This window comes from Aegilops tauschii, chromosome 1, assembly GCF_002575655.3.
Source record: "Aegilops tauschii subsp. strangulata cultivar AL8/78 chromosome 1, Aet v6.0, whole genome shotgun sequence".
Classification (NCBI taxonomy): Eukaryota; Viridiplantae; Streptophyta; class Magnoliopsida; order Poales; family Poaceae; genus Aegilops; species Aegilops tauschii.
In genome coordinates, this window is record NC_053035.3 from 470,781,025 (window position 1) to 470,805,366 (window position 24,342).

The 24,342-nt window shown below is 45.3% G+C and overlaps 1 protein-coding gene across 2 annotated transcripts; it reads right to left on the reverse strand.

The window, feature by feature from the left end:
• Nucleotides 1-1,009: 1,009 nt before the first annotated feature.
• Nucleotides 1,010-11,357, reverse strand: LOC109761586 (auxin response factor 3). 2 transcript variants are annotated; one of them, XR_012187608.1, is made up of 6 exons: nt 9,193-10,736; nt 9,040-9,115; nt 8,194-8,521; nt 7,840-8,122; nt 1,959-2,555; nt 1,010-1,454 (listed from the first exon to the last, which is right to left on the reverse strand). XR_012187608.1 is itself a non-coding variant. In XM_045229214.2 (6 exons), the coding sequence occupies exons 1-4, from the start codon at nt 11,033-11,035 to the stop codon at nt 8,360-8,362; spliced, it is 633 nt and encodes a 210-aa protein (XP_045085149.1). In that variant the 5' UTR covers nt 11,036-11,357; the 3' UTR covers nt 1,626-2,555; nt 7,840-8,122; nt 8,194-8,359. The 2 variants fall into 2 exon arrangements, 1 of the variants encoding a protein (XP_045085149.1); XM_045229214.2 differs by lacking the exon at nt 1,010-1,454 and adding an exon at nt 10,758-11,357 and having other exon boundaries at nt 1,626-2,555; nt 9,193-9,309.
• Nucleotides 11,358-24,342: the final 12,985 nt, after the last annotated feature.

Below are 24,342 nucleotides of genomic sequence, written 5' to 3' on the forward strand. Positions count from 1 at the left end.
TTTAACCTCTAATTTTTAATCATCACCCCTCATCACTACTCAATTTATCCTCTAATCTCTAATCACCCCTCATCATTCCAATTCATCTAACTTCCCGGACGGTTACCCATCCTCTCACTACTCCAGCCTGAGCAGGCTTAACTTCCGGGTTCTATTCTCCCTCGTTTCCAAGTCTGCACTTGTTATTTTCCTCACAATAGTAAGATGTCAATCCTATTAACCCTCAGGAATTTAGCTTGAGCATGAAGTGACACATTTCACTGTTTGAGTTTGAAACTATTGTTTTAAAAAAACAATAATTATTTAGTAACACTAATATTTCCGGAATAATTAGTTTGACCATTGTTTGACCACTGTTTGACCAGATTTGACCAAAATTCAAAAAAACTGAAATAATTATTTAGTAACACTAATATTCTAGAATAATTAGTTTGACCATTGTTTGACCACAGTTTGAAATTTTTTGAATTTTTTTGCCTCTCCAGATCTTAAAAGCCCCGTAACTTTTTTCTGGTAGGTTTTTGAGGATTTTGAAAATGTTTAACGGGGTACCGGTACTAATGGCATTAGTACCGATTGGTGCCACCAACCGGTACTAATGGGCATCGCACCCTTTAGTCCCGGTTCGTGGCACCAACCGGGACTAAAGGGCCCAGGTGAACCGGGACTAATGCCTTAGCCGCACGAACCGGGACCAATGCTCACATTAGTCCCGGTTCGTGACTGAACCGGGACTAATGTGAATATTGCCCTGTGACGGAAGCCCTGTTTTGTACTAGTGCATGGAAACCTTTATTTTGAAATATTCCAAATTCCAAATTTTCATTTCTAAAAATTTCTGAAAAAAATACACAAGTATGCAAGGATGTAAAGTGTATGGGTTTAAAATTTCAGGATGAAATACCTTGAATTGCGAGCTGCACAAAAGAAACAAAATCATAGACTTTAAAGGATGAACAGTGCATATGCTAAAAAGCATCATAATTGTTTTTTTTGTGTAGCTCTCATTTTAACGTATTTCGGCCTGAAAATTTGCACACATGTACATTACTAGTGGTTGGGGCCCGCTATTGCGGGCCTCTTGAGAGGTAGATGGGCGGTGCCAGGTGAGAATGCGCACCTTCTGATTAGTTTTATGTGATATGTGTCATACAGGTCCAAACACAGATTATAAAAGCAATGGCAGATGCAAACGTAACAATATGATAGAGCAATACAAATGCAGTGCACATTATCACACTTTGGACGGAATAATACAAATTATGGGAAAAAAGTAGCAGCATAAATACGATTCACGATGTAAATTTAGAAGCATGCAGATATCAACATTTAGGCATTCAACCCTGGAATGAAATTTTGCAGTTTCAACATAATACAAATATCATAAGTGAAAGGTTGTTTGCACCAAGAGGTGTTGATCCCGTGATCCTTCAGGTTTCACCAACCTTCTGAACCTGAGATAGCACAAATCAGAATCTTACCTGAATGTGATGAAATGCGACCTTTATTACTGGCCTAATGATTTCAAGGCATTAATATAGTAAACCATCTCAGGAAAGATCCAACATTATTCCCAAGAAGAAGCAGTTTCCAAAATAGCAAGATGTATGTATGTCATCAGGAACTTTAGAGTCTAAAAAATAAAAGGAACATCCTACGTACAAACCTGAAGGAAACATGATAAAAAACTACAACCGAGTGTATTAACTACGTATGGATAAGTCACCAATTAATAGAATATGGACAGAGGACTGGAAAAAAGATAATAGTTACTTGTAGGTTGCATTGTCGTTGCTGATGATCAATCAAAATTCAAAATTCAAAAACAAAACAGTAGAACAACACTGTTTTGTGATAATGCAAAGAACAAAAAGATGGATTTAAAGTTATCGAGCACTGCTAGGAAAATATTGTCTTGAAGAACGAAAGGTAAGAAAACAATAAAGCAAGCGTTGAACCTGTAAAAATATCCTCCAAGCTTTGCCTGAGAAATGAAAACCCATCGAATATATTCTCGATTGCATATTTGTCTCTGTCGAGGTAGTGACTCTACAGGAAGGTTCTCCTTTTTGAGAGTTTGCTAGCAAAGCTGCAATGCATCAAAAAATGATTAGACTCGAGAGAAAAAAGAAATCTCTGCTGTTTTGTAGTCGAAGAACAGGCGTGCATCCACAAAATACAAAAATACTGAATTTTCCGGTGTAAGGAACTTGCAATGATACACTGCCGGTGTAAGGAACTTGCGATGATACACTAAACCTCCACCGGCAGAACAAAGAAGCAGCAATCTGCAGAGATCGTACAACCTGAGATATAAAAGGGAAGGAACTCGTTAGGGCGGAAACATTAATCCAAAAGAACTTCATCTGCACAGACCATGACCATCCAAATGTAAACTGAAACAGCAAGACTGTTCCAACATTCTACAGAATCAGAAAAAGCTCTAAGATTATGACACTAGACAAATGACGACCAATAAATTCTCACCACCCTTGCAAGCAATTTGACAACTACTTCGTCTCCATTGATCAATCACCTTTTGCTGGCCCTCTCATCTATCAAATAAAAAATTCCAAAAGTCACAATCAAGAAAAAACAGTATCCATTTAGGAACTTGAATCCAGAACTGGGGAAACCGAGGAAGGAGCCATCGTACTGTGCGATAGCTGGAAACGTCTTGCCTGTTGAGGCTGACGGGTTCGTGTTAATATAGTGGGGCGCACCTCCCATACAGCGCATACAATGTGGTTTAGATTACAGAAGATATTCAGGGAGAAGATAGAACTTGAAGAGAAAGAAACAACTTATCTCTATCTATCTCTATCTATCCTAACTACCTCCAGATGCGGCTCAAGTGTAGATGCGTCATGTACCACGTACCATAACGTGACAGCATGTTTGACACCCTCCCTTAATCACAACTTCATCAAGTTGAGATTATGCTTGAAGTCTTCAAAACTCTTTGTAGGCAGGGGCTTTGTGAATCCATCTGCAATTTGATTTTTGGAATGCACAAACCGAATGTCAAGTTATTTTTGAGCAACTCTCTCTCTGACAAAATGAAAATCTATCTCTATATGCTTTGTTCTAGCATGGAACACAGGATTAGCAGAAAGATAAGTAGCACCAAGGTTGTCACACCACAAGCATGGAGCTTGTTTGCTCTTCACACCAAGCTCTTTCAACATAGACTGAACCCATATGATTTCAGCTGTGGCATTTGCTAATGCCTTGTACTCTGCCTCAGTGCTTGACCTAGAGACAGTAGCCTGCTTGCGTGCACACCATGCTATCAGGTTAGGTCCAAAAAATACTGCAAAGCCTCCTGTGGAGCGCCTGTCATCCAGGCAGCCTGCCCAATCAGAATCAGAAAAGGCACTGACAAGAGTAGAGAATGACTTGCTGAAATTCAGACCTATACTCAGAGTATGTTTAACATATCTAATGATACGTTTGGCAGCTGTCAAGTGAACAGTGGTAGGTGCATGCAAAAATTGACAGACTTTGTTGACAGCAAATGAAAGATTAGGCCTGGTAAGAGTTAGGTACTGAAGAGCTCCTACTAGACTTCTATATTTTGTGCTATCTTCCTGACTCAAAGGTTTACCTTCCATAAGTGACAACTTTTCTGAGCTGGATAACGGAGTGAGAGAGGGTTTACAACCTTGTAGTCCTGCCTTTTTAACCAGATCAGTTGCATACTTAGCTTGAGAAAGGTGAAGTCCATTCGAATGCTTCTTTACCTCAATCCCAAGGAAATAATGCAAGTCTCCAAGATCCTTTAACGCAAAATCTGTACTCAAGTCTTTCAATAGTCCTCTAATTGCTTCATCAGATGAACTGGTCACAATTATATCATCAACATAGATGAGAACAAATATGCATGTATTGGATCTGTTATAAATGAACAATGATGTGTCTGACTTAAAGGGAATAAATCCAAGTGTTTGCATCTTGTGACAAAGACGTGAGTACCATGCCCTTGGAGCTTGCTTTAATCCATATAAAGCTTTATCAAGTTTGCACACATAGGAGGGAGTTTTCTTACTTTCAAACCCAGGAGGTTGTTTCATATACACTTTCTCTTCCAGAACACCATGAAGAAACGCGTTCTGTACGTCAAGCTGCCTGAGATTCCATCCCCTGGAAACAGCAATGGACAAAACAAGACGAATAGTGGCTGCTTTTACCACAGGACTAAACGTATCCTCATAGTCTATGCCATATCGCTGTTTGAAGCCTTTTGCAACTAGCCTAACCTTATAACGATCAATGGTTCCATCAGATCTCCTCTTAATCCTAAAAACCCACTTGCAATCAATCAAGTTTTTACCTTGCTGTGGAGGAACCAAGTGCCAAGTTTTATTTTTCTTTAATGCCATGTATTCTTCATTCATTGCCTTCTTCCACTTATCATCACGAAGCGCTGCATCAAGGGTTGCTGGCTCATCTGGTTCTCCTATGGAACAGACCAAACCATATTTGGTTACATGTTTATAATTTAAAGGCTGAGTTAACCCTTGTTGGAGCCGTGTTCGCCGTGATGGGGGAGCAGCAGAATCCGCAGCCACAGAGGATCCAGCGGGCTGCACAGGTGGATCAGCAACAGATCCCGACGGAGATCTTGCCGCGGACCCAGCAGCAGTTCCAGTCGGCGCAGGGTTGGCCGGATCTTCTGTGACCGCTCGCTGAAGCGCCTCGTCCAAAGTTGGCGCAGAAGATCCCGAAGCGGGAACCTGCTCATCATTGTGCGATGATGATGCTGTGGCTCGGGTCCGCGTGCCGATCGGTCGATCGACAGCGGTGGAACCAGCTCCGGGGTCCGCGTCCGCGCTGGCCCGCGCGGATTCGTGCCGCTTGTACGTGACGGGGCGGGCGCCGTACCGCGTGCCGCCTGGGGGGACCCGCATGTCGGGCATGGCCCGCGTGTCGGTGGTGGAGGCGCGCAAATCTGGCGGGGCGGTGCACGCGCCTGCACCTGTCGCCCCTGCACCACCCGATCCCGAGGGGGCTCTGGTCTCCTGCGGCGCTGCTGATCCCGAGGAGGATCTGTCCCCTGGCGCATTGTCTCTTGCCACGGGACACATGAGATATGGCCCAATTTTTGCACCGTTTTGCTTGTTTTCTTCACAATTTTCTCCTGTTTCATCAACGCAAAGCTCATGTATGCCATTAGATGAGTTAGTCAACGAATGATCATCAGTATTTGGTCCCCCTTTATCAAAACTAGTGAGATGAGGAGGTAGGAGAAGAATTTCTTCTCGAAGGAGTGCACCAGCATTGGGGTGGAGATCAGCAAATGGAAACTTGGTTTTATCACAAACGACATCACGGGAGATGTATACTCGCCCGGTGGAGACATCTAAGCACTTGACCCCTTTGTGCTGGGCACTGTAGCCAAGGAATACGCACTGTTTGATCGAAAAATGAGCTTTCGGTTGTTGTAGGGACGAAGGTTGGGCCAACTTGCACACCCAAATACACGAAGAGACTTATAGTCTGATTTGGTGTGGAGAAGTCGGTCTACCGGAGTTTCATTATTAATAACACGACTAGGGAGCATGTTGATGATATGGACTGCGGTTAAAAACGCTTCATCCTAGAATTTTAGAGGCATGGAGGCGCCTGCTAGAAGAGCAAGGCCAACCTCGACGATGTGTCGATGCTTACGTTTAGCTGACCCGTTTTGCTGGTGAGCATGAGGACATGACACTTGATGTGAGACACCAAGTGTTTGGAAGAAGGAGTTCAACTTTTCGTACTCCCCTCCCCGGTCTGACTGGACAGAGATGATTTTGCTGTCAAATTTTCGCTCAACAAGAGTTTGAAAGTTTTTGAACACTTGAAACACATCGGATCGTTTCTTTAAAAGATAGATCCAAGAAAATTTGCTAAAGTCATCGATGAAGCTAACATAATAGGTGTATCTGCCAACAGAAGTAGGGGCAGGGCCCCAAACATCAGAAAAATATCAATTGTAACGGTTTGGTAGAAACACTGCTAGAAATTGGGTAAGGCAACTGATGACTTTTAGCTTTTTGACATGAATCACAAATTGTCTCATTATGACGCTCACCAACAAATGGGAGCTTATTTTTCCTAAGTAATTTTTCAACTAAAGAAAAAGATGCATGTCCTAACCAATCATGCCATCGTGTGGACGAAAGCTTGATAGCACCACAAGCATATTTATTTGGTCTTCTAAACTCCGGAATCAACGGATAGAGGCCGCCAACGCATCTACCTCGATAGAGAATTGTCCTCGTTGCCTGATCCTTGATCAAAAAGAAGTAAGGGTGAAATTCAAGAAATACATGATTATCAAGGGCAATTCTATGGACAGAAAGAAGACTCTTGTTGGCGCTAGGGACATGCAAAACTTTTCTAAGATGAATATTGCGATAAGGGGTACGAAATATTGAGTGACCAAAGTGACTTATACTCATACCTTCTCCACTGGCAGTGTGGATTTGATCCTTGCCACGATACTTCTCCTTCATGGTTACTTTCTCGAGCTCATTGGTGATGTGGTTGGTAGCACCACTGTCGACGTACCAGTTCATGTCGACACCATATGAGCCATCGGCCGCCGCAGTGACTTTTTCTTCATCTTGAGAGGCGTAGTCATCCTCCTCATACCTGTACCAGCAATCCTTTGCTGTGTGCCCGACCTTGCCGCAGATCTGGCACCGAGGGGTGTCCGGACGGTTCCTGCCGACGCCACCAGCGCCGCGTCCGCGGCGACCTCGGCCACCAGATCGTGGTGGCGTGGCGCCACGGTTGCCGCCGCCGCTGGACCTGCCCTTGTTGCGAGAGGGCCCACGCGAGCGAGAGCCGCCACCCCGCCCGTGAGTGGCCACGTTCGCGGATGATTTGAAGCCGCCGCCGGCGGCCCCCTGGAATTGAGCCATGCGCTGATCGAAGTTGGATAACATGGCAAAGAGTTCATCAAGGGTTACCCCGATCACGCGAGCGTCGAGGGCAGAGACCAGAGGCTGATAGTCGGCGTCGAGCCCGTGGATGATGTAGGAGGCAAGTTCTTCGTCGGGGATCGCCTTGCCTGTGGCAGCTAGCTCGTCGGCGTAGCCACGCATGGCGGCGAAGTAGGAGGCGACGGAGAGGTTCCCCTTCTGCGCGTTGATGAGGGATGTTCGGATGTTGTTGATGCGGCTGGCAGACTGGGACGAGAACATCCCAGCAAGCGTCGTCCAGAGCGTGCCCGCGGTGGTGACCGTGGTCACCGTGAGCAGCACCTCACGCGTCAGGTTATTCAGCAGATATCCAAGGACCTGCTGATCCTCCCTGACCCAGATTGGGTGGAGAGGGTTGGGCAATGATGAGACCTCCTTGCCGTCCTTGGTGGTGACGTGGAGTTTTGCTGGCTCCGGCTGGGTGCCGTCGATGTAGCCGTAGACACCGGCGCCACGCAGCTGGGGGATGACTTGCGTGCGCCATAGCACATAGTTTGTGCGCGTCAGCTTCTCGGTAACCTGGCCATTGAGGCTGGTTTGGGATGCGCCGGAGGAGGAAGACATGGCTAGGGCTAGATGGAGTTTGCTGGGAGCTTAGATGGGAAAAGGATAGCTCTGACTACCATGTGCGATAGCTGGAAACGTCTTGCCTGTTGAGACTGACGGGTTCGTGTTAATATAGTGGGGCGCACCTCCCATACAGCGCATACAATGTGGTTTAGATTACAGGAGATATTCAGGGAGAAGATAGAACTTGGAGAAAAAGAAACAACTTATCTCTATCTATCCTAACTACCTCCAGATGCGGCTCAAGTGTAGATGCGCCATGTACCACGTACCATAACGTGACAGCATGTTTGACACGTACCAGAGATTCGTCGTGGAACGGCTATTTCTGCCGCCGTCTGTTGTTTTATCTAAACTCATGGACCGTGAATCAATTACTGAACCAACTTCAAAACCATAGAAATTAAGGGAGGGGAAGAGGAGGACGTCAAGATGGTCACTGCCGGGGAGAGAGAACCAAGGGACGCCACAGATGGCGTCGTAGCCGTCGTCGACGAGCTAGCAGCACTGCAACTCACCGCCCGGCCAATCCAAAAGTACTTTACTGTGTACCGATTGTGAAAATTCCAAATCCACGGGGCATCCTGGTATGCATATCCCTCATGATCACAAAATCAGTTATAGCTCTAACTATTCTAAATGCTGATGTGAGCACCTCGAGCAGTGATGGCGGCAGTGGGAGGCGGGATGGGAAGAGAGCACAGAAGGTGAGAAGGAGACGAACGCCGATGCCATGGACGGACGGCGAGCAGCAGCGGGGGATGCTCCTGCCAAGGAAGACGGTGATGGAGTTGCCGACCACCACCGCAACTCGAGTTGCTTTACTTTGAGACGTCTAAATTGCCCCGAGGGCACAGTTTAGTTCCTTTAGAACTGGATTTTGACAGAAACTGGGAAATGGAGACTGAGCCACCAACTATCTCGATCTCCCATGGAGATGGTCTATTTTGGCTGTTACAGTCTGTGCCATCCTCCCATCTTACCTGAACAAGAGGGCATCATTTCAGTTCACAGATAATCAGTGAACCAGCCGGCTATAAATTCATGCTTGATAAGAAGGTACAACTCTTAATGCATCTTGAGTGATCTACAGCTAGAGCAAATTAGGACATAACAACTCATATCAATTCATTTTATTAATTAGACATTTTCATAACCATGCTATGTTTAAAAAAGTACCCCTATCCAAAAGTTAAAATCTACAAAAGTGCATTTCAGGCTCCATGGGAACACTCTTTTTTGTAAGGATGTAAGACGGATAGGCAAGTTCCTCTAAATAAATTTCAGGGTGAATGAACCTGAATGTGACGGTGGGCCTTGGCACACTGTGATCACTTTCAAGCCTCACTAGGAGCATTTTAAGCCAAATTCATGGTCAGACAACATAAAATATCCGAAAGAAATATACAGGTTTCTAGAATACTGCAAGGAAATCCGAAGGTAATAGTGTTCTGAATTGCTAAGAACATAAATGCTTAATACAAACGATCGGAATACCTACCAGCAGGCTTTTCCATTTTGAACCAGTCCACCTAATAGGGTCTACTTCATTAATACCTGTAATCATTCTAGATCGCCTACAAAACAGGAAGTAAACTCAGTAGACATTGTACAGAAGCAGAACACAATTTCAGTTGAGTAGAATGGGACAGACCTCTCATTAACATCTTGACTCCTGTACTGAATCTTAAATCTCATTCCAATACAAAATGGACGATTCAAGCTCTTCAGGAATTTCCAGTACGGAACAATAAATTCGGATGCAGTAGGCCTGCAGAGAGTTCAATAAATGCAGATTCAAAATCTTTATGTATATGTTTTGTGGTCACCAAACCTAAAAGGAATAGCTTTTCTGTGGTTCCAGTGAACAAGTTTTACTCGTCTTTTGTAGTTACATATTATAAGCTATTTTATTGATGAAAAATATGACTTATATATGTGCACAGAGTAAAAACCTACAAATATAACCAGGGTGCTATCGTACTGTTAGAATTAGATACTGATAGTTTTGCTTCAAAATCAGAATTAATGATAGGACTGCAGAGAGCAGCTTGACCATTATTTCAAAGACACAACTTTTGTAAGGTGCTGTGTTAATAGCACAATAAACAGAACAAACACTATAAGTTGCAAATGCATGATCCAACCCATATTAGTAAATTTTGGGCAGTATAAATAAACTTGCTCATGGAACATAGGTTGTGGTGTAGGGGAAGGTTGCCAACGAAACCTATGCCAGTTCATCAAAGGGCTAAACAAAAGAAAGAGAACAAGAACAATAGCTTACAGAAATAACTACTTGTGAGCTCAAAGTAGAAATTTCGGACAGTTGAAGCCGCATCTTCCATATACTATTTAACAATGCTCACTATAATAGTCCTCCATGATATAATAGGCATGTGTGTTTGAAGACTAAATAGCAGTTACAAAGAGCTTCTTCAGTGGACTGTCTTTCCCTCCGAATTTGCAGGAATAAATGTGTCCAAACTAATATTTAATGTGTTAAGACCACATTCTTTCAGTCTCGGGAGCTTCTTGGAAAGAACGATCCCATTTGTGGTCATCGCAAGAGTTTTCAGCCCCTTGAGGCCAGAAAGATGCAAGCAAATATCTTCAAGGTCCTTTCTAACGGTTGGTTCTCCACCACTTAACCTGATCTTGTCCACACCAGAAGTAACAAAAAGATTGGCAACTCGGATTATCTCATCATGCAACAGAAGCTCTGACTTCGGTGTGAGCTCGACTCCTTCGGCAAGCATGCAGTATTGACATCTCAGGTTACAGCGCTCACTCAAGGAGATCCTCAAGTAGTTGTGGAACCTCCTGAAGGAATCAACAGGCATATCCGTTGAGGTTGTTTCCACTGGTAGCGCTTCTGGCTTTGTAGCACAACAAGTCGAATATGCATTGGAGCACCTATTGCTGTACGTGACTCCGGTTGAAGCCGAAGTGCTTGTCAGACTTTGGAGTCCTACCCTCATAGCATCAACTTGCAAAGTTTTGGTTAACGTGTTATACAGAAACATCGAAGCTGATACACGAAAAGGCTTGATTTTCTCGACGAATCCACCGACTACGGGAAAAAAACTACACAAGGCTAGTCCAGCAAATTTGATAGTATCGAAAACTGCTAGCTCATCTCCAAATCGACATTGAAAAAAAATCCGCACAATCGAGCAGAATGGGGGATAGATAGACCGCGGGTGTGGGAGAAGGCACCTGGTGGTCGGGGACGTTGAGGCGGTGGAGCTCGTGGTGTAGCCATTTCCCGGCGACCGGAGAGGAGATGGGAAGGGGGGCGGGAGCAGCAGCCGGCGGCGGGACGGTGGGGGAGCAACTCGAGTTGAGAGTGATGATGTCCTCGGATGCCGTCCTCGACGCCGTCTCTCCTCGGCATCGCACTCACCTTGGGGAACCCATGGAGATGCCTTCCCCGTGCGTGGAGCTAGTCCGGCGACGCCGCTGAAGAGGCCGCCGCCACGACCACCCGTGGCCATCGGGCGTGGGAGGAACGTCCATGAGGCGGAGCTACACGTGGGCGGGACGAGCCACCGCAGGCCGCCAGAGCCTCGCCGGCGACGAAGGGGACGCCGTGCCCGAAACCCTAACCATGGCTGAGGGCGGGCAGCGAGCGCGGGAGGCCGAATCTGGAGGGATGGGAGGAAGGAGCAGAGCGAGGGGAGGTCGTCAGTCTGCCACCCGCCGTCAGCACTCGGCGGAATCGGCCGGCGTGAGTGGCGGCGGCGGCGGCGGCGGCGGCAGCGAGGAGTCGTGGGGGGAGAGGGCTCACGAGAGAGGAGAGAGAGGAGGCTTGCCTATGGGGACTGGGGGCTGGGGCTAGGAGCTGGCCAATCTCTCTCTCTTTCTTCTCAACCAAGCGAACTTTTTTGTCTCGTACCTAGTCCGACGTGTACGTCGTGAGAGGGCGCACATTGTGCGTACGTTAATGTGTTCGATGTATCTAGTTTGAATTTTAAAGTTTTCAAATTAAGGCCTCCATAGAGCTCGGTCTCCGTTTGGCATTTTCAACTATATACTAGTCATATCAAATTTTATTCGGGTGAGGTTGAAGTGAACACGGGCGATGCCATCCCTAAATCGGTTCGTATCCAACGCCAGATCATCATGCGCAAAGAATGTTCCGAGGATACCACAAAGGGAAAAGCTTACCTTCGGCCGGCTGATGCACGCGCGAGCGTCCGCCGCTTGCGTAGCCGTATATCAATCCTGATCAAGTGGCCACGCTGGCCATAAGTCAGTCCCGCGCGGCCAGTCTTTTTCTTGCAATAAGGGTCTTGTTTCAGTAGATTTCTGCCCACATAGGACTAGTTTCAGAGAGAAAGAAAAAACGATTCGATGATGAAGGTTTTTTTTTCTGCAACATATCTTTTGTTTCAGAAAGAAAAGAAATGTTTCGGTTGTGAAGGTTTTTTCTGCAACAATGGTCTTGTTTTAGAAACATAGCCCGAGTTGCAGCACCGTAGGAGCACTCGACGTTAAAGAGTGAGTGGTCAGACATTGCAATATGAGGCATGTTTAAAAAACATAGCTCTGGTTGCAGAAAACGCCAAAGAAGTGTCGGGTGTGAGAGGTCGTCGACGTCATGCTCGGTTGGAGCAGCTGCTCGCGGGGCTGAGACAGAGGAGGAGGAGCAACTCTGGCGAGCATGGCAAGGACTAGTTCCCCAGCGCCGGCGGCAGCGATTTTGCGGTGGTGGGGGCTGGCGCCGCGCTGGGCGTAACGATATCAGAACGGCGCACAGGGGAATTTGTTTTCAAAACTGAGCAGTTGTTGCAGGAAGTAAGGAGGTAGTCACATGCATGATGGTTAGATCTGACGGCTGTCAAGCGCTGATCCAACAAAGCTTCATGGGGTACATCCGCCGGCGGACGGGTAGCGGCTCCCACAAATCCTCCTCTTCTCTCTGCAATCCTACGATCTCACCGAAACCCTAACCGGCAGCGCCATGGAAGAGGGCGAGAACTCCCAGGCCCGCCGCGATCACGCGCCCCAGGCCAGCGACTCCGACGAGGACGAGGTCGTCATCTACGGTGCGCTCCCCGAACCCCAGTACAACCCCTACGCGCCCCGCCCCAGGCCCGACTACAACAAGCCCCTCCCGTTCGTCCTCGGCCCCGTGCTGTTCCAGCAGCCGGGCAAGGACATGAAGGAGATGATGGAGCAGGAGCACCCGTGCGCCGAGCGCCGCCGCCAGCGTGAGGCGGCCTCGTCAAGCGGCGCAAGGTCACCATACGCCGCTTCGGGACCGAAGACCTCCTCTTTCCTATCAAGAAGCACCTGCCAGATTAGCCTAGTGCTCTCTGAATTACTTTCAGACGTACCACCTCGCTCGAATGAAGTGTTTATCTATATGACTACTATGTATGAATTTGTATCTCGTAAGGGCAAACGATGCCGTGGATTCTGTCCTGTCAGAATTACTGCTTATCAGAAGTTTGATGACCTTTAGATGCTTTTGTGGTCTTAATTAAATTGGTGCCGTCTGTATATATTCATCGTAATTCTTTTGGGATATTTGCGCATTCAAAGTGTAGGCATGCCATCAAAAGTGCAAATGCACTCCTCTGACTAGCTAGTATGGCCATGTGCCCGCGTGTGTATTATATATCCTCCTGTTTACCATGTTGGGCTATCAATCTCTATTCTCTCTTGTAGCTTCGTTAAGTATCCAACATCCATATATTATCAGGTAAGTCCACTTTCTGATTCTTTTGCAATATGGGAGAAACACAAGAGTTTATGTCTATTGCAGTGTCTTCAACTTGCAGATGATTTTTGCTCACTATAGTAGTTTTTTTATATGCTGTGTTTTTCTTCTAGGTCTTACTTTATACATATAGCCGCTTATTCCTATCTTTGCTTTTTGGATAATGCTATGTCCCTGTAGTCCATTACCTGTATTATTGTTCCCACAATGCATCAGCTTATGTTGTGTTATGTCCTTTGAATGGTGTACCTGATCCAGCAAGTTGGGCATACATGATTGCGCAATATGTCAGTCACATAAACTGAGAATGACAGTTAAATTCATATCAACTGAGCAAACAAGAAACTTTTTATCTGGGCAAGGATTTGAGCTTCTTATATCATAGGTTGGGCGTGGTACTGTATTTTTTCAGGAAACTTCGGATGTGGTCACCAAACCCTGATTTTTATGAGACAATGAACAAGTACAAGGGCTGGAAAGGATTTTCCCACTATTAATTACATGCTAACGAACATACATGGACGGTTCTAGCAGCTGGTTTTCACACAATCGATACCAGGCTGCTGAAGGACTTCCAAGGGAGAATGTGGGCTACTTGACTGCAGCCAAGAATGTGGCAGAACAAGTATCACAAATTCACAATACCTGTCTTACCATGCAGTGGCAGGATTCTGGGAGCTACCATGTTGGCTTTGAACCTCAAGTAGTCTATCTAGAACAAGGTTTGCTATTTATGCCTAGAGTTGGCAAATTCTATAATTACATTCTAGAGTGTATTAAATTGGCGCTGTGTGCATCCGTGCAGACTTTGTGAAGCAACTGCTTTAGGGACAGCTTTCAGAGGGAACTGAGGGATTGTGTGCTGGATGGAAATGAACCGGATGGGTTCTGTGGAAATTAGGATGCTTTAATATTGTTGCTTTTCATTTGATTTCTCTCTTCTTTTGCCTACTTTATTGCTTCTGCCGGTTCATCACACCCTTCTCTTGCCTGTGTGGGCCTATCCTGTAGGATCAGTTTGCTTTGACAGGACTTATCGTAGGCTTAAATGTTGCCTAGGCTGGTGGGGCTTATCCAAACACAAAGTTTCTTCCTAGCTCGAGCTCCACGGTGGCCCTTATCTGGACCATTGACGCGTTTCGGGATTTGTGCTAGAAAGGAGCATCACGAGCCGTGCAGCAGTTCGCTGCAGTGTCATTAGCAGGTGTTGTCTTGTCCATCTAATCACATGCAGTCCATTTTATGGGCTTTGTGGCTGAATGGTGCCAGTGGTGTGCAGCGATGTCACATGTGTTCGCTGCTTGGCTACAGGGTCTGGGCTCACTGCTGCAACAGAGGAAGAGAGTGAAAGAGTGGGACAGCTAATAGAAAAATTGTAGCGCCGCTAGTGCAGAAGTGGAGAGAGGTACTCCCTCCGTTCTAAATTACTTGTCGCAGAAATGGATGTATCTAGAATTAAAATAAATCTAGATACATTCATACCCATGACAAGTAATTCAGAACGGAGGGAGTAGATGTGAGAGTGAGAAAAAAATCGTTGAGAAGATTTCTTTGAGAGGGAGAGAGAAAGTGCCATGCAAATATTAGAAGAGAGGCGAGAGCGTGTATGTCGTTGTAGTGAGCATCCTGGATTGAAAAAGTGAGTGAGGATTTTTTTTAGGAGTTGCATGTAAACCTCAGGAAAGAGTGAGCGTTGCACAGAGTGTGTGTTGCATGTAAAGGTCAAAGGCGGAGAAAGAGATTCATATGTGCTGCATGCCGAGTTGTTTTACACGCTGGAAGAAAGAGAGAGAGCATGCAATTCGATAGAGAAAGTGTTGCATGCAGCAGGTCCTGACACACACTGTTTACTCATGTGACGCTTCGGGTCACTAGTAGAAAAAGGCTCATTTGTCCCGGTTCATAAGACCCATCTGTCCTGGTTGGGGAACCGGGACTAAAGGGTTGTTACTAATGCCCTAGGCCTTTAGTCCCGGTTCTTATACAAACCGGGACAAATGGGCCTCCACGTGGCCGCTCCGGCGAGCCCAGGCAGAAGGGCCTTTGGTCCCGGTTGGTAGCACTAACTGGGACCAATAAACTTTCACGCGTCAGCATATCAACGCCTTGTTTTTTTTTGAAATGAGGTGGTTTAGGGGTTTTGGGGGTTAATTTAGGTTGGTATAGGTAGCTAATAGAGAGATGTGTCCTCTCTTATCTCCGTGCTACTGCTACTGCTATGCCTAAACATGACTTAGATTGAAGTGAGGCAACATGTGGTGCATGTCGAAAGTAATACTAATCCTAACTTGATCAAGTTTGGATTGTACTACTTTCGACATGCACCACATGCATGTTGCCTTCACTTCAATCCAATCCATGTTCATTTCATCCATAGAGAGATTGTACTAATCCTAACTCGCATCATGCAACATCATAATAACAAGTCCTACTAATCATCATCATACAACTTCTACTCGTTATTAATAACAAGTCATACGATCATCATCCTGATAGTCATCGAACCAACCCTACTTTGTTCTTAGCACATGATCATCAGTATTAGGTAGGACCTAAATACCCTCTTTAAGATAAAATAGCATAAAACAACATAGACCCTGACTCTCCATTATGGAGAATGGAGATTATCATGTCTTCAATTCTTGCGCTTCACTTCCTTTTGCTTCCAAGAACCTCCTTACGACTGTCCATACATTTTTTCCATTTATTGATTAGCATGTCTCCACTTCTTTGAGAAATCCGGTATGGACAGTTGAGATTCGTAGGATGACCTGGATATATGTTCAAAACACGAAGGCTGCCATTCTGATACATCAAATGAGGCACACAATCCTTTGGGATTCTCTGTTAAAAACATAGTAATAACTTCATAGTTAGCAATGATGTACTAGTTTTAGAAGTATGCAAAACATGCACGGATGTCGTAATAGTAAAATATCTTACCAGGGTATCTCCATGGTAGTTACCGTAGTTCAACACGTGCACTAGTGGCACGTATTGACCATAATGTTGAGGAGTTTGATTGTAGATATTGTAATTCTCAATATCAGTACAAAATCCGACCAGATGATTTTTCTCCTGATAAGTTAATTCGGAGCCATCGGTATAGTGAGTTTTGTCTACCATGTTCCGCACATTGTTTGAACAATCAAAATAAGCTGTCAATGGAAATAAGCTATCAACTATTTTGAAATAAACAATATAAATTAGCTAATAACTATGTTTGAGAAACTCACATAGCGGTAGAACTGGAGGCGTATCAACAAGGACCCAAATGTCCATATTGTCTTGCTCGATTTCAGGATCACCAAGATCCATGGTGACAAGCATACCCTCATCAAAACCATACATCTTGTAAAATGCTTCCCAATTTTTGCAACCAAAATGGATTACGCTCTCAGCATTATACAGATTTCCTTCAAAATCCACATCATGATGGGTCCTTAGGTGAATTTTCTTCGTTTTAAAATTTGCATGGTCTTCAAAATCCATCCTCTCCAAGACATAGCGTCTTGCATGGCATGGGATAAGATATACTCGAATTGTAAAAGATGAAAATTACACGTTGAAATAGTTGAAGTCATGCTTAATTACGAAAAAAACACTTGTCGCCGTTGCGTACCGTTTCAACATCGAAGGTCTCGTCGAGCTTAATGCTGAAGCGCCGATCATCGTCCAGGTGAGGCCTGTCGCACAAACCTCGATCATCGTGGCACCACCCGCACTCCCCCGGGAGACTTTTGTCGTCCGATGATGACATTTCCTACGTTCAGAATTCAAAGATTAAACTTGTACAATTAAATATATGTACTAAAAAACTAAATTAGATCATTATTATTCATCACGGGTTGACTATCGGTTTGTCGAGTCTTTTCTTGAAAACTCTCAGCTCACGTGGTGTATACATTCGACCGTTGGTGATGATCGCTCCTCCATTTGTCCCCGAGTGCATTACACCAAAATGTCGTCTTCTTCTTCTTCTCCTCTATTTCTTCTTCTTCTACTCTTTTTTTTTCTTCTTTTTCATCTTCTTATTTATTTCTCCTCTTCTTCCTCTCCTCTTTTTCTTCTTCTTCTTCTTCTTCTTCTTCTTCTTCTTCTTCTTCTTCTTCTTCTCCTTCTTCCTCTTCTTATTTTCCTTTTTTGTCTTCTTCTTTTTCTTCTAAATATGAACATACATAAATGACTTTGATCATACACAATTTTCAGATTCCTACACAATATGAACATATACATAAATTGACAAATAAAATTCTATGAACAAAAAAATCATAATAATTCTATGAACAAAATTACAACAGAAAAAAATCATAAAAATTCTATGAAAAAATTGACATATTCTTTGCATATGAACATACAAACATTTGCATATTCAATAATAATATCACCAAAAAAAATCTAAACTACACATCTAAATTACAACAACTAAATTAACTACACATCTAACTACACATCCAAATTAATACAACTAAATTACAAATCTAAACTACACATATATATAATAGCTAGGGGGCGCGGCGGCAGCGGCGGCGACCATTACAGGGAGGAGGAGGAGGGGATCAGGGCGGCGCTCACAGGGTGCGTGACGACGGCGACGAGGAGGCAGCGTCGGGGCGGCGACGGCGTCGGGGCGGGGCGGGACGGCGTCAGGGCGTGGCGCAGGGGGGCGGCCGGCGACGGCGTGGGCTCGAGGGCGGCGGACGGCGTCGGCGTGGGCTCGGGGGCACGGGCGACGGCGACGGCGGCGGGGCAGCCTGGCGGCGTCGAGGAGGTCGGCGTCATCGGGCGGCAACTGGCGACGAAATCTGAAAAAATGCTAAGGGCTGGCTTATATAGGAAAGGCTTTAGTCCCGGTTCGTGGCACGAACCGGTACCAAAGCCCACCTTCAGTCCCGGTTGGTGCCACCAACCGGGACCAAAGGCCTCTTTTCAGCAGCCCAAAGGGCGGGAAGCAGAGGCCTTTGGTCCCGGTAGGTGGCACAAATCAGGACTAAAGGGTGGGCATTGGTACCGGTTGGTGCCACGAACCGGTACCAATGTATGCCTTTAGTACCGGTTGGTGGCACCAACCGGGACTAAAGGCCTTGTGCTGCCCGCATCGCGGCACGAAAGTTTAGTCCCACCTCGCTAGTTGAGGGAGCTCGAGAGTGGTTTATAAGCCCCACTCCCGCTGCCCTCTCGAGCTCCTCTCAAATGCAGGCTTTCGGGCCTAAACACACTGTATCTGCCTGTGGGCTTATTGGGCCTTCTACGGGCCTGAATCCTGGCCCATGGGTGGGTTTCTAGTCGTATTCAGGCCGTGGTGGCCCAGTAGGTGGCTTTTTTTAGTTTCCCCAGTTTATTTCTTTTCTTTTTTGCTTTATTTATTTTATTTTGTTTCTACTTACAACAAAATACTTATTTATTTTATTTTATTTTGTTTCTAATTACTTATTTATTTTATTTTATGATAATTCTTTTTGCTATTAAAGTTTCTAACAAAAAAAGTTCTTTATGAAAATTCTTTTTGCTTTTAATGATTTTGAACAGAAAAAACTTTGATAATTTTAGTTGCATCAATTTTATATAATTTTAGTTTCAGTAATACTAGAGGTTGCTTATAATGTTTTGAACAGAAAATGCGTTGATAATTTTAGTTTCATAAATTTTATTTATGTTATTAAAGTTTATTTTATTTTGTTTCTACTTATATATTTTATTGAAGTTTATTTTATTCTGTTTCTAATTACTTATTTATTTTTTATGATATTTGTTATTTTCCATGCATTTACTGATTATTTTGAGCTATAAGACCCTGAAATTGAAAAGCACTAGAAATGAACTCTGAAAAGGGTGAAAGTTGGCATGGTATCATCATTTCAACCACATAGCATGTGCAAGAAAGTAGAGAGGGTTACGGCAAAAACTGGATGCACTTCGTGTACAAAACGGACAATCTGTTTCGAAGTATCAGAATTTCATACGGAAACTCGTCTGTTACAACATGCATTTCAAATGAACTACGAAAAGGTTGAAAGTTGGCATGGTATCATCATAATAGTTGTGGAGAGAAAGTCTTCACTTTTTTTCGCTTGTGTACTTTGCTTATTGCGCCGTAACCATGGATAATCTTCATCGTTTATCAGGATGCTTGGGTCAGCCTTGACTTTGAAGGGAGGAATTTCATGAAACTTTTCATAATCTTCAGACATGTCTGTCTTGCCCTCCACTCCCACAATGTCCCTTTTTCTGAAAGAACTATGTGGTGCTTTGGCTCATCGTATGATATATTCGCTTCCTTATCTTTTATTTTTCTCGATCTGGTAGACATGTCCTTCACATAGATAACCTGTGCCACATCATTGGCTAGGACGAACGGTTCGTCAGTGTACCCAAGATTGTTCAGATCCAGTGTTGGTATTCCGTACTGTGGGTCTACCTGTACCCCGCCTCCTGACAGATTGACCCATTTGCACTTAAACAAAGGGACCTTAAAATCATGTCTGTAGTCAAGTTCCCATATGTCCATTATGTAACCATAATATGTGTCCTTTTCCCTCTCGGTTGTTGCATCAAAGCGGACACCGCTGTTTTGGTTGGTGCTCTTTTGATCTTGGGCGATCGTGTAAAATGTATTCCCATTTATCTCGTATCCTTTGTAAGTCAATACAGTCGAAGATGGTCCCCTGGACAACGAGTACAGCTCATCACAAACAATGGTGTCACCTCTGAGACATGTTTCCAACCAACTGCTGAAAGTCCTGATGTGGTCACATGTAATCCAGTCGTCACACTGCTCCGGGTGTTTGGAGCGCAGACTGTTCTTGTGTTCATCGACATACGGGGTCACCAAGGTAGAGTTCTGTAGAACTGTGTAGTGTGCTTGAGACCAAGAATGCCCGTCCCTGCATATTATTGAGTCCGCTCCTAGCGTGCCTTTTCCAGTCAGTCTCTCATCATACCGCGATTTAGGAGACCTATCTTCTTAAGGCCATGAATGAAGTCAACACAAAACCCAATGACATCCTCTGTTTGATGGCCCATGGAGATGCTTCCTTCTGGCCTAGCACGATTACGGACATATTTCTTTAGGACTCCCATGAACCTCTCAAAGAGGAACATATTGTGTAGAAATACGGGGCCCAGAATGACAATCTCGTCGACTAGATGAACTAGGACACGCGTCATGATATTGAAGAAGGATGGTGGGAACACCAGCTCGAAACTGACAAGACATTGCGCCACATCACTCCTTAGCCTTGGTATGATTTCTGGATCGATCACCTTCTGAGATATTGCATTGAGGAATGCACATAGCTTCACAATGGCTAATCGGACGTTTTCCGGTAGAAGCCCCCTCAATGCAACCAGAAGCAGTTACGTCATAATCACGTGGCAGTCATGAGACTTTAGGTTCTGGAACTTTTTCTCTAGAATATTTATTATTCCCTTTATATTTGACGAGAAGCCAGTTGTGTAGGAGATATGCCCTAGAGGCAATAATAAATGATATTATTTATCTCCGAGTTCATAATTATGTTTATGTTCCATGCTATAACTGCTATGGTTCTCGAGTCTGCAATAACCACGAGGCTCGGAGGAAGACTCATATGCACGTGTGGAATAATAAACGGTAAAATGTATTCCTAGTCTGGCCTCTAAGACTAGCTCAAGTGTTGCATGATGGTTATGTTTTCCTGATCATGGGCATGTCTATGTCAGCAACCTTGAGGGCATAATGTTAAGAGAACATTTGTGTTGAATCGACCCGGCATGATGTTATGCTATGAGATTCATTCGTCACAAGTTTATTGGTACATAACACAGAGATGGTTAACGTTTGCATGATTCCTTAGACCATGAGAGTATCGAGTTTCTTCATGCTTGCTTCATGAACTTTGGGGTTTGTTAAACGTCATCCGTAAATGGGTGGCTATTACGGCGGCTTACGGGTTCATGGAAAAGTGTGTCAAGTAACTTGATAGCTCAAGATTGGGATTTGCTCCTCCAACGATGGAGAGATATCTCTGGGCCCTCTCGGTGTTACGGTATCCATCATCGTCTGGCCAGACACTTTGTGATTTGATCACGGGGATTCCGGAACACGATAACGAGAAAAGAGAACAATACCGATAACGAGGTAACTAGCATAGTGGACAAGTTGTTGATCCACGGGAATGCCAACATGTCTCACCTCGGGTATTTGTAACATATCGCGAAGCAACAGGAATAGCACACGGCAACTGGAGGTTCACTCGAATATTTATTCGTGTGGGTATAGGGGTCAATATGGGTGTCCACGGCTCCGATGTTGATCATTGATCGGAAGGGGTTCTGGGTCATGTCTATACTTCACCGAACCTATAGGGTCACACGCTTAAGGGTCATCTATCTGCTGAATACTAGACAGAGAGTCTGAGAGAAAATCACCGAAAAAGTTTCGGACACCGAAAAGTTTCGGACAGCGGAATCGTACCGCAGAGAGAGGTCATCGGATAAGTTTCGATGATACCGAAAAGTTGTTTCGGGATACACCATTAAGTCAAATTGGTTTCGGCACATGCCTGATAATTCTTGGAGGATGCCAGAATCATTCTGGAAGCTTTTTGGAATTTTCTGAGATAAAAACCGGAAATGTTCCGGAGCTGCCGGAGCCACTTCAGATGCGTTTCGCAGATGAAAATCACTAAAACCGGAATTGTTTCGGAACGCGTTGAAAATCATTTTAGTGGGTACTGGAAATGTTCTTAGCCCACATAAATATTTTCAGTTCGATCAGACGCTGAAAAATGTCGTCGTGAATAGTGAAAATCAGCTTTATGGTTACTTTATGGAAAGCCACCTTTTGGGGCATTGCTCCAAAAGATCTTGGGGATGACATGGATGGATAGGAGCCATTTTTTGGGCCCCTCATGGGGGTGTGGCCGGCCACATGGGGTATCCCCCCTTGGGGACCCTCTTGTTCCTTGGTTTCACTCCTAGGCCCTTGTGGAAGGACTTCATTCATGTGCATTTTGGGTTTTTTGTGAAACTACCCTACCCCCTTGGGATTTCCTATAAATAGAGGTGGAGGGGCAGCCCTCCACACTCATCACTTGCTCTCATACACATGCCATGCATTATCTGGCTTCTTCTCTCCCTCCCACGAAAAGAGTTTCGTAGAGCCGTAAGGCTGTCTGGGTTCCGGCAGGAACTAGTTCTGGACGGCGAAGCCCTGCCGGATAGATGACACCGTATGTGTGCAACTCTATAGAGAGATCATAGTTTCGGTCTTAGTTCGTGAGTGCCTCCCGAAGGGCTGTCCGTGTGACCGTCCGAGTTTCGAAGGTCCTCCCGAAGGGCTGTCCGAGTGACCGTTCGAGTTTCGAAGGTCCTCCCGAAGGGCTGTCCGCGACACCGTCTGGGGGGCTGTTCGACCGCCTCCTGGAGGGCTGTCTAAGGAGCAGATGAGGGTATACATCCTTGCGGTTGGGAGGTTGTAAATCCTAGCTGCGGGGATCTGCACCGCCGATCGTCATCGACTCTACTTCCCGCTGCGCTACGAGTCGGTAACGAAAAAGATCAAACCATGTATGCAGTCTCCATAGTGGTCCTAGGCTGGTGCGTAGGTCGGAAATTTTTTGTTTTCTGCTGCGTTCCCCTACAAGTTGGGACCTTCATACTGAGCAGGCATTCAAAAAAGATTTCCTTCTCTTCTTTGGTAAGAGCGTAGCTGGCAGGACCTTCATACTGCTTTGGAGGCATGCCGTCTTTCTCGTGCAAACGTTGCAGGTCCTCCGGTGCCTCAGGTGTATCTTTTGTCTTCCCATACACGCCCAAGAAGCCTAACAGGTTCACGCAAAGGTTCTTCGTCACGTGCATCACGTCGATTGAAGAGCGTACCTCTAGCTCTTTCCAGTAGGGTAGGTCCCAAAATATAGATTTCTTCTTTCACATGGTGCGCGTCCCTCAGCGTCATTCAGAACAGCTAGTCCGCCAGGACCCTTTCCAAATATTACGTGTAAATGAGAGACCATAGCAAGTACGTGATCACCGGTATGCATGGCGGGATTCTTCCGGTGATCTACCTCGCCTTTGAAATTCTTGCCTTTCTTTCGACATTGATGGTTGGTCGGGAGAAATCGACGATGGCCCAGGTACACATTCTTCCTGCATCTGTCCAGGTATATACTTTCGGTGTCAGCTAAACAGTGCGTGCATGCGTGGTATCCCTTGTTTGTCTGTCCTAAAAGGTTACTGAGAGCGGGCCAATCATTGATGGTCACGAACAGCAACGCCTTTAGGTCAAATTCTTCCCGCATGTGCTCATCCCACGCACGTACACCTGTTCCTTTCCACAGCTGTAAGAGTTCTTCAACTAATGGCCTTAGGTACACATCAATGTCGTTGCCGGGTTGCTTAGGGCCTTGGATGAGAATTGGCATCATAATGAACTTCCGCTTCATGCACATCCAAGGAGGAAGGTTACACATACATAGAGTCACGGGCCAGGTGATGAAGCTATGTACCTAGGGTAGGGTCATGGGCCTGTCCAAGATACCCTCCCCAAGGCCATCACCCTAAAACCAGAAGCATTCGAAGAAGAATCATCATCCACTCGACCATGAAGCGTTCCACTCGGAAGACTTGAAGTCACTCGACCATGGAGACTGTCACTCGACCGCCAGAAGGTCTAAAGCCACCCCATACTGCAACGGTCGGTCATTACATCATAGCTTTAATGGTCATTATGTCACTTTATTACTAGCGTTACCAGTAACGCCCTATCTTAATGTACCTTAAACCATGTGTAATTGAGGGCCGGAGGGGTCTGGCGAACTCTATATAAGCCACCCCCTCCTCAGTGACAAGGGTTCGCACCCCCTATAACACACACGCATATAATCCAGTCGACCACCTCCGGGCACCGAGACGTAGGGCTGTTACTTCCTCCGAGAAGGGCCTGAACTCGTAAAACTCGTGCGTACAACTTCTCCATAGCTAAGATCTTGCCTCTACATACCTACCCCCCATTCTACTGTCAGACTTAGAACCACGACAGTTGGCGCCCACCGTGGGGCAGGTGTCTTAGCGACTTATTGGAGAAGTTGTGATTTT

Coding starts and splice junctions, on each gene's coding strand:
- LOC109761586 (XM_045229214.2), bottom strand. CDS start 11,035: ATGGCCACGGGTGGTCGTGGCGGCGGCCTCTTCAGCGGCGTCGCCGGA. Junction 9,310..10,757: donor TCAACGTCCCCGACCACCAG/GTGCCTTCTCCC, acceptor AACTCTCTGCAG/GCCTACTGCATCCGAATTTA. Junction 9,116..9,192: donor AGTCAAGATGTTAATGAGAG/GTCTGTCCCATT, acceptor CCTGTTTTGTAG/GCGATCTAGAATGATTACAG.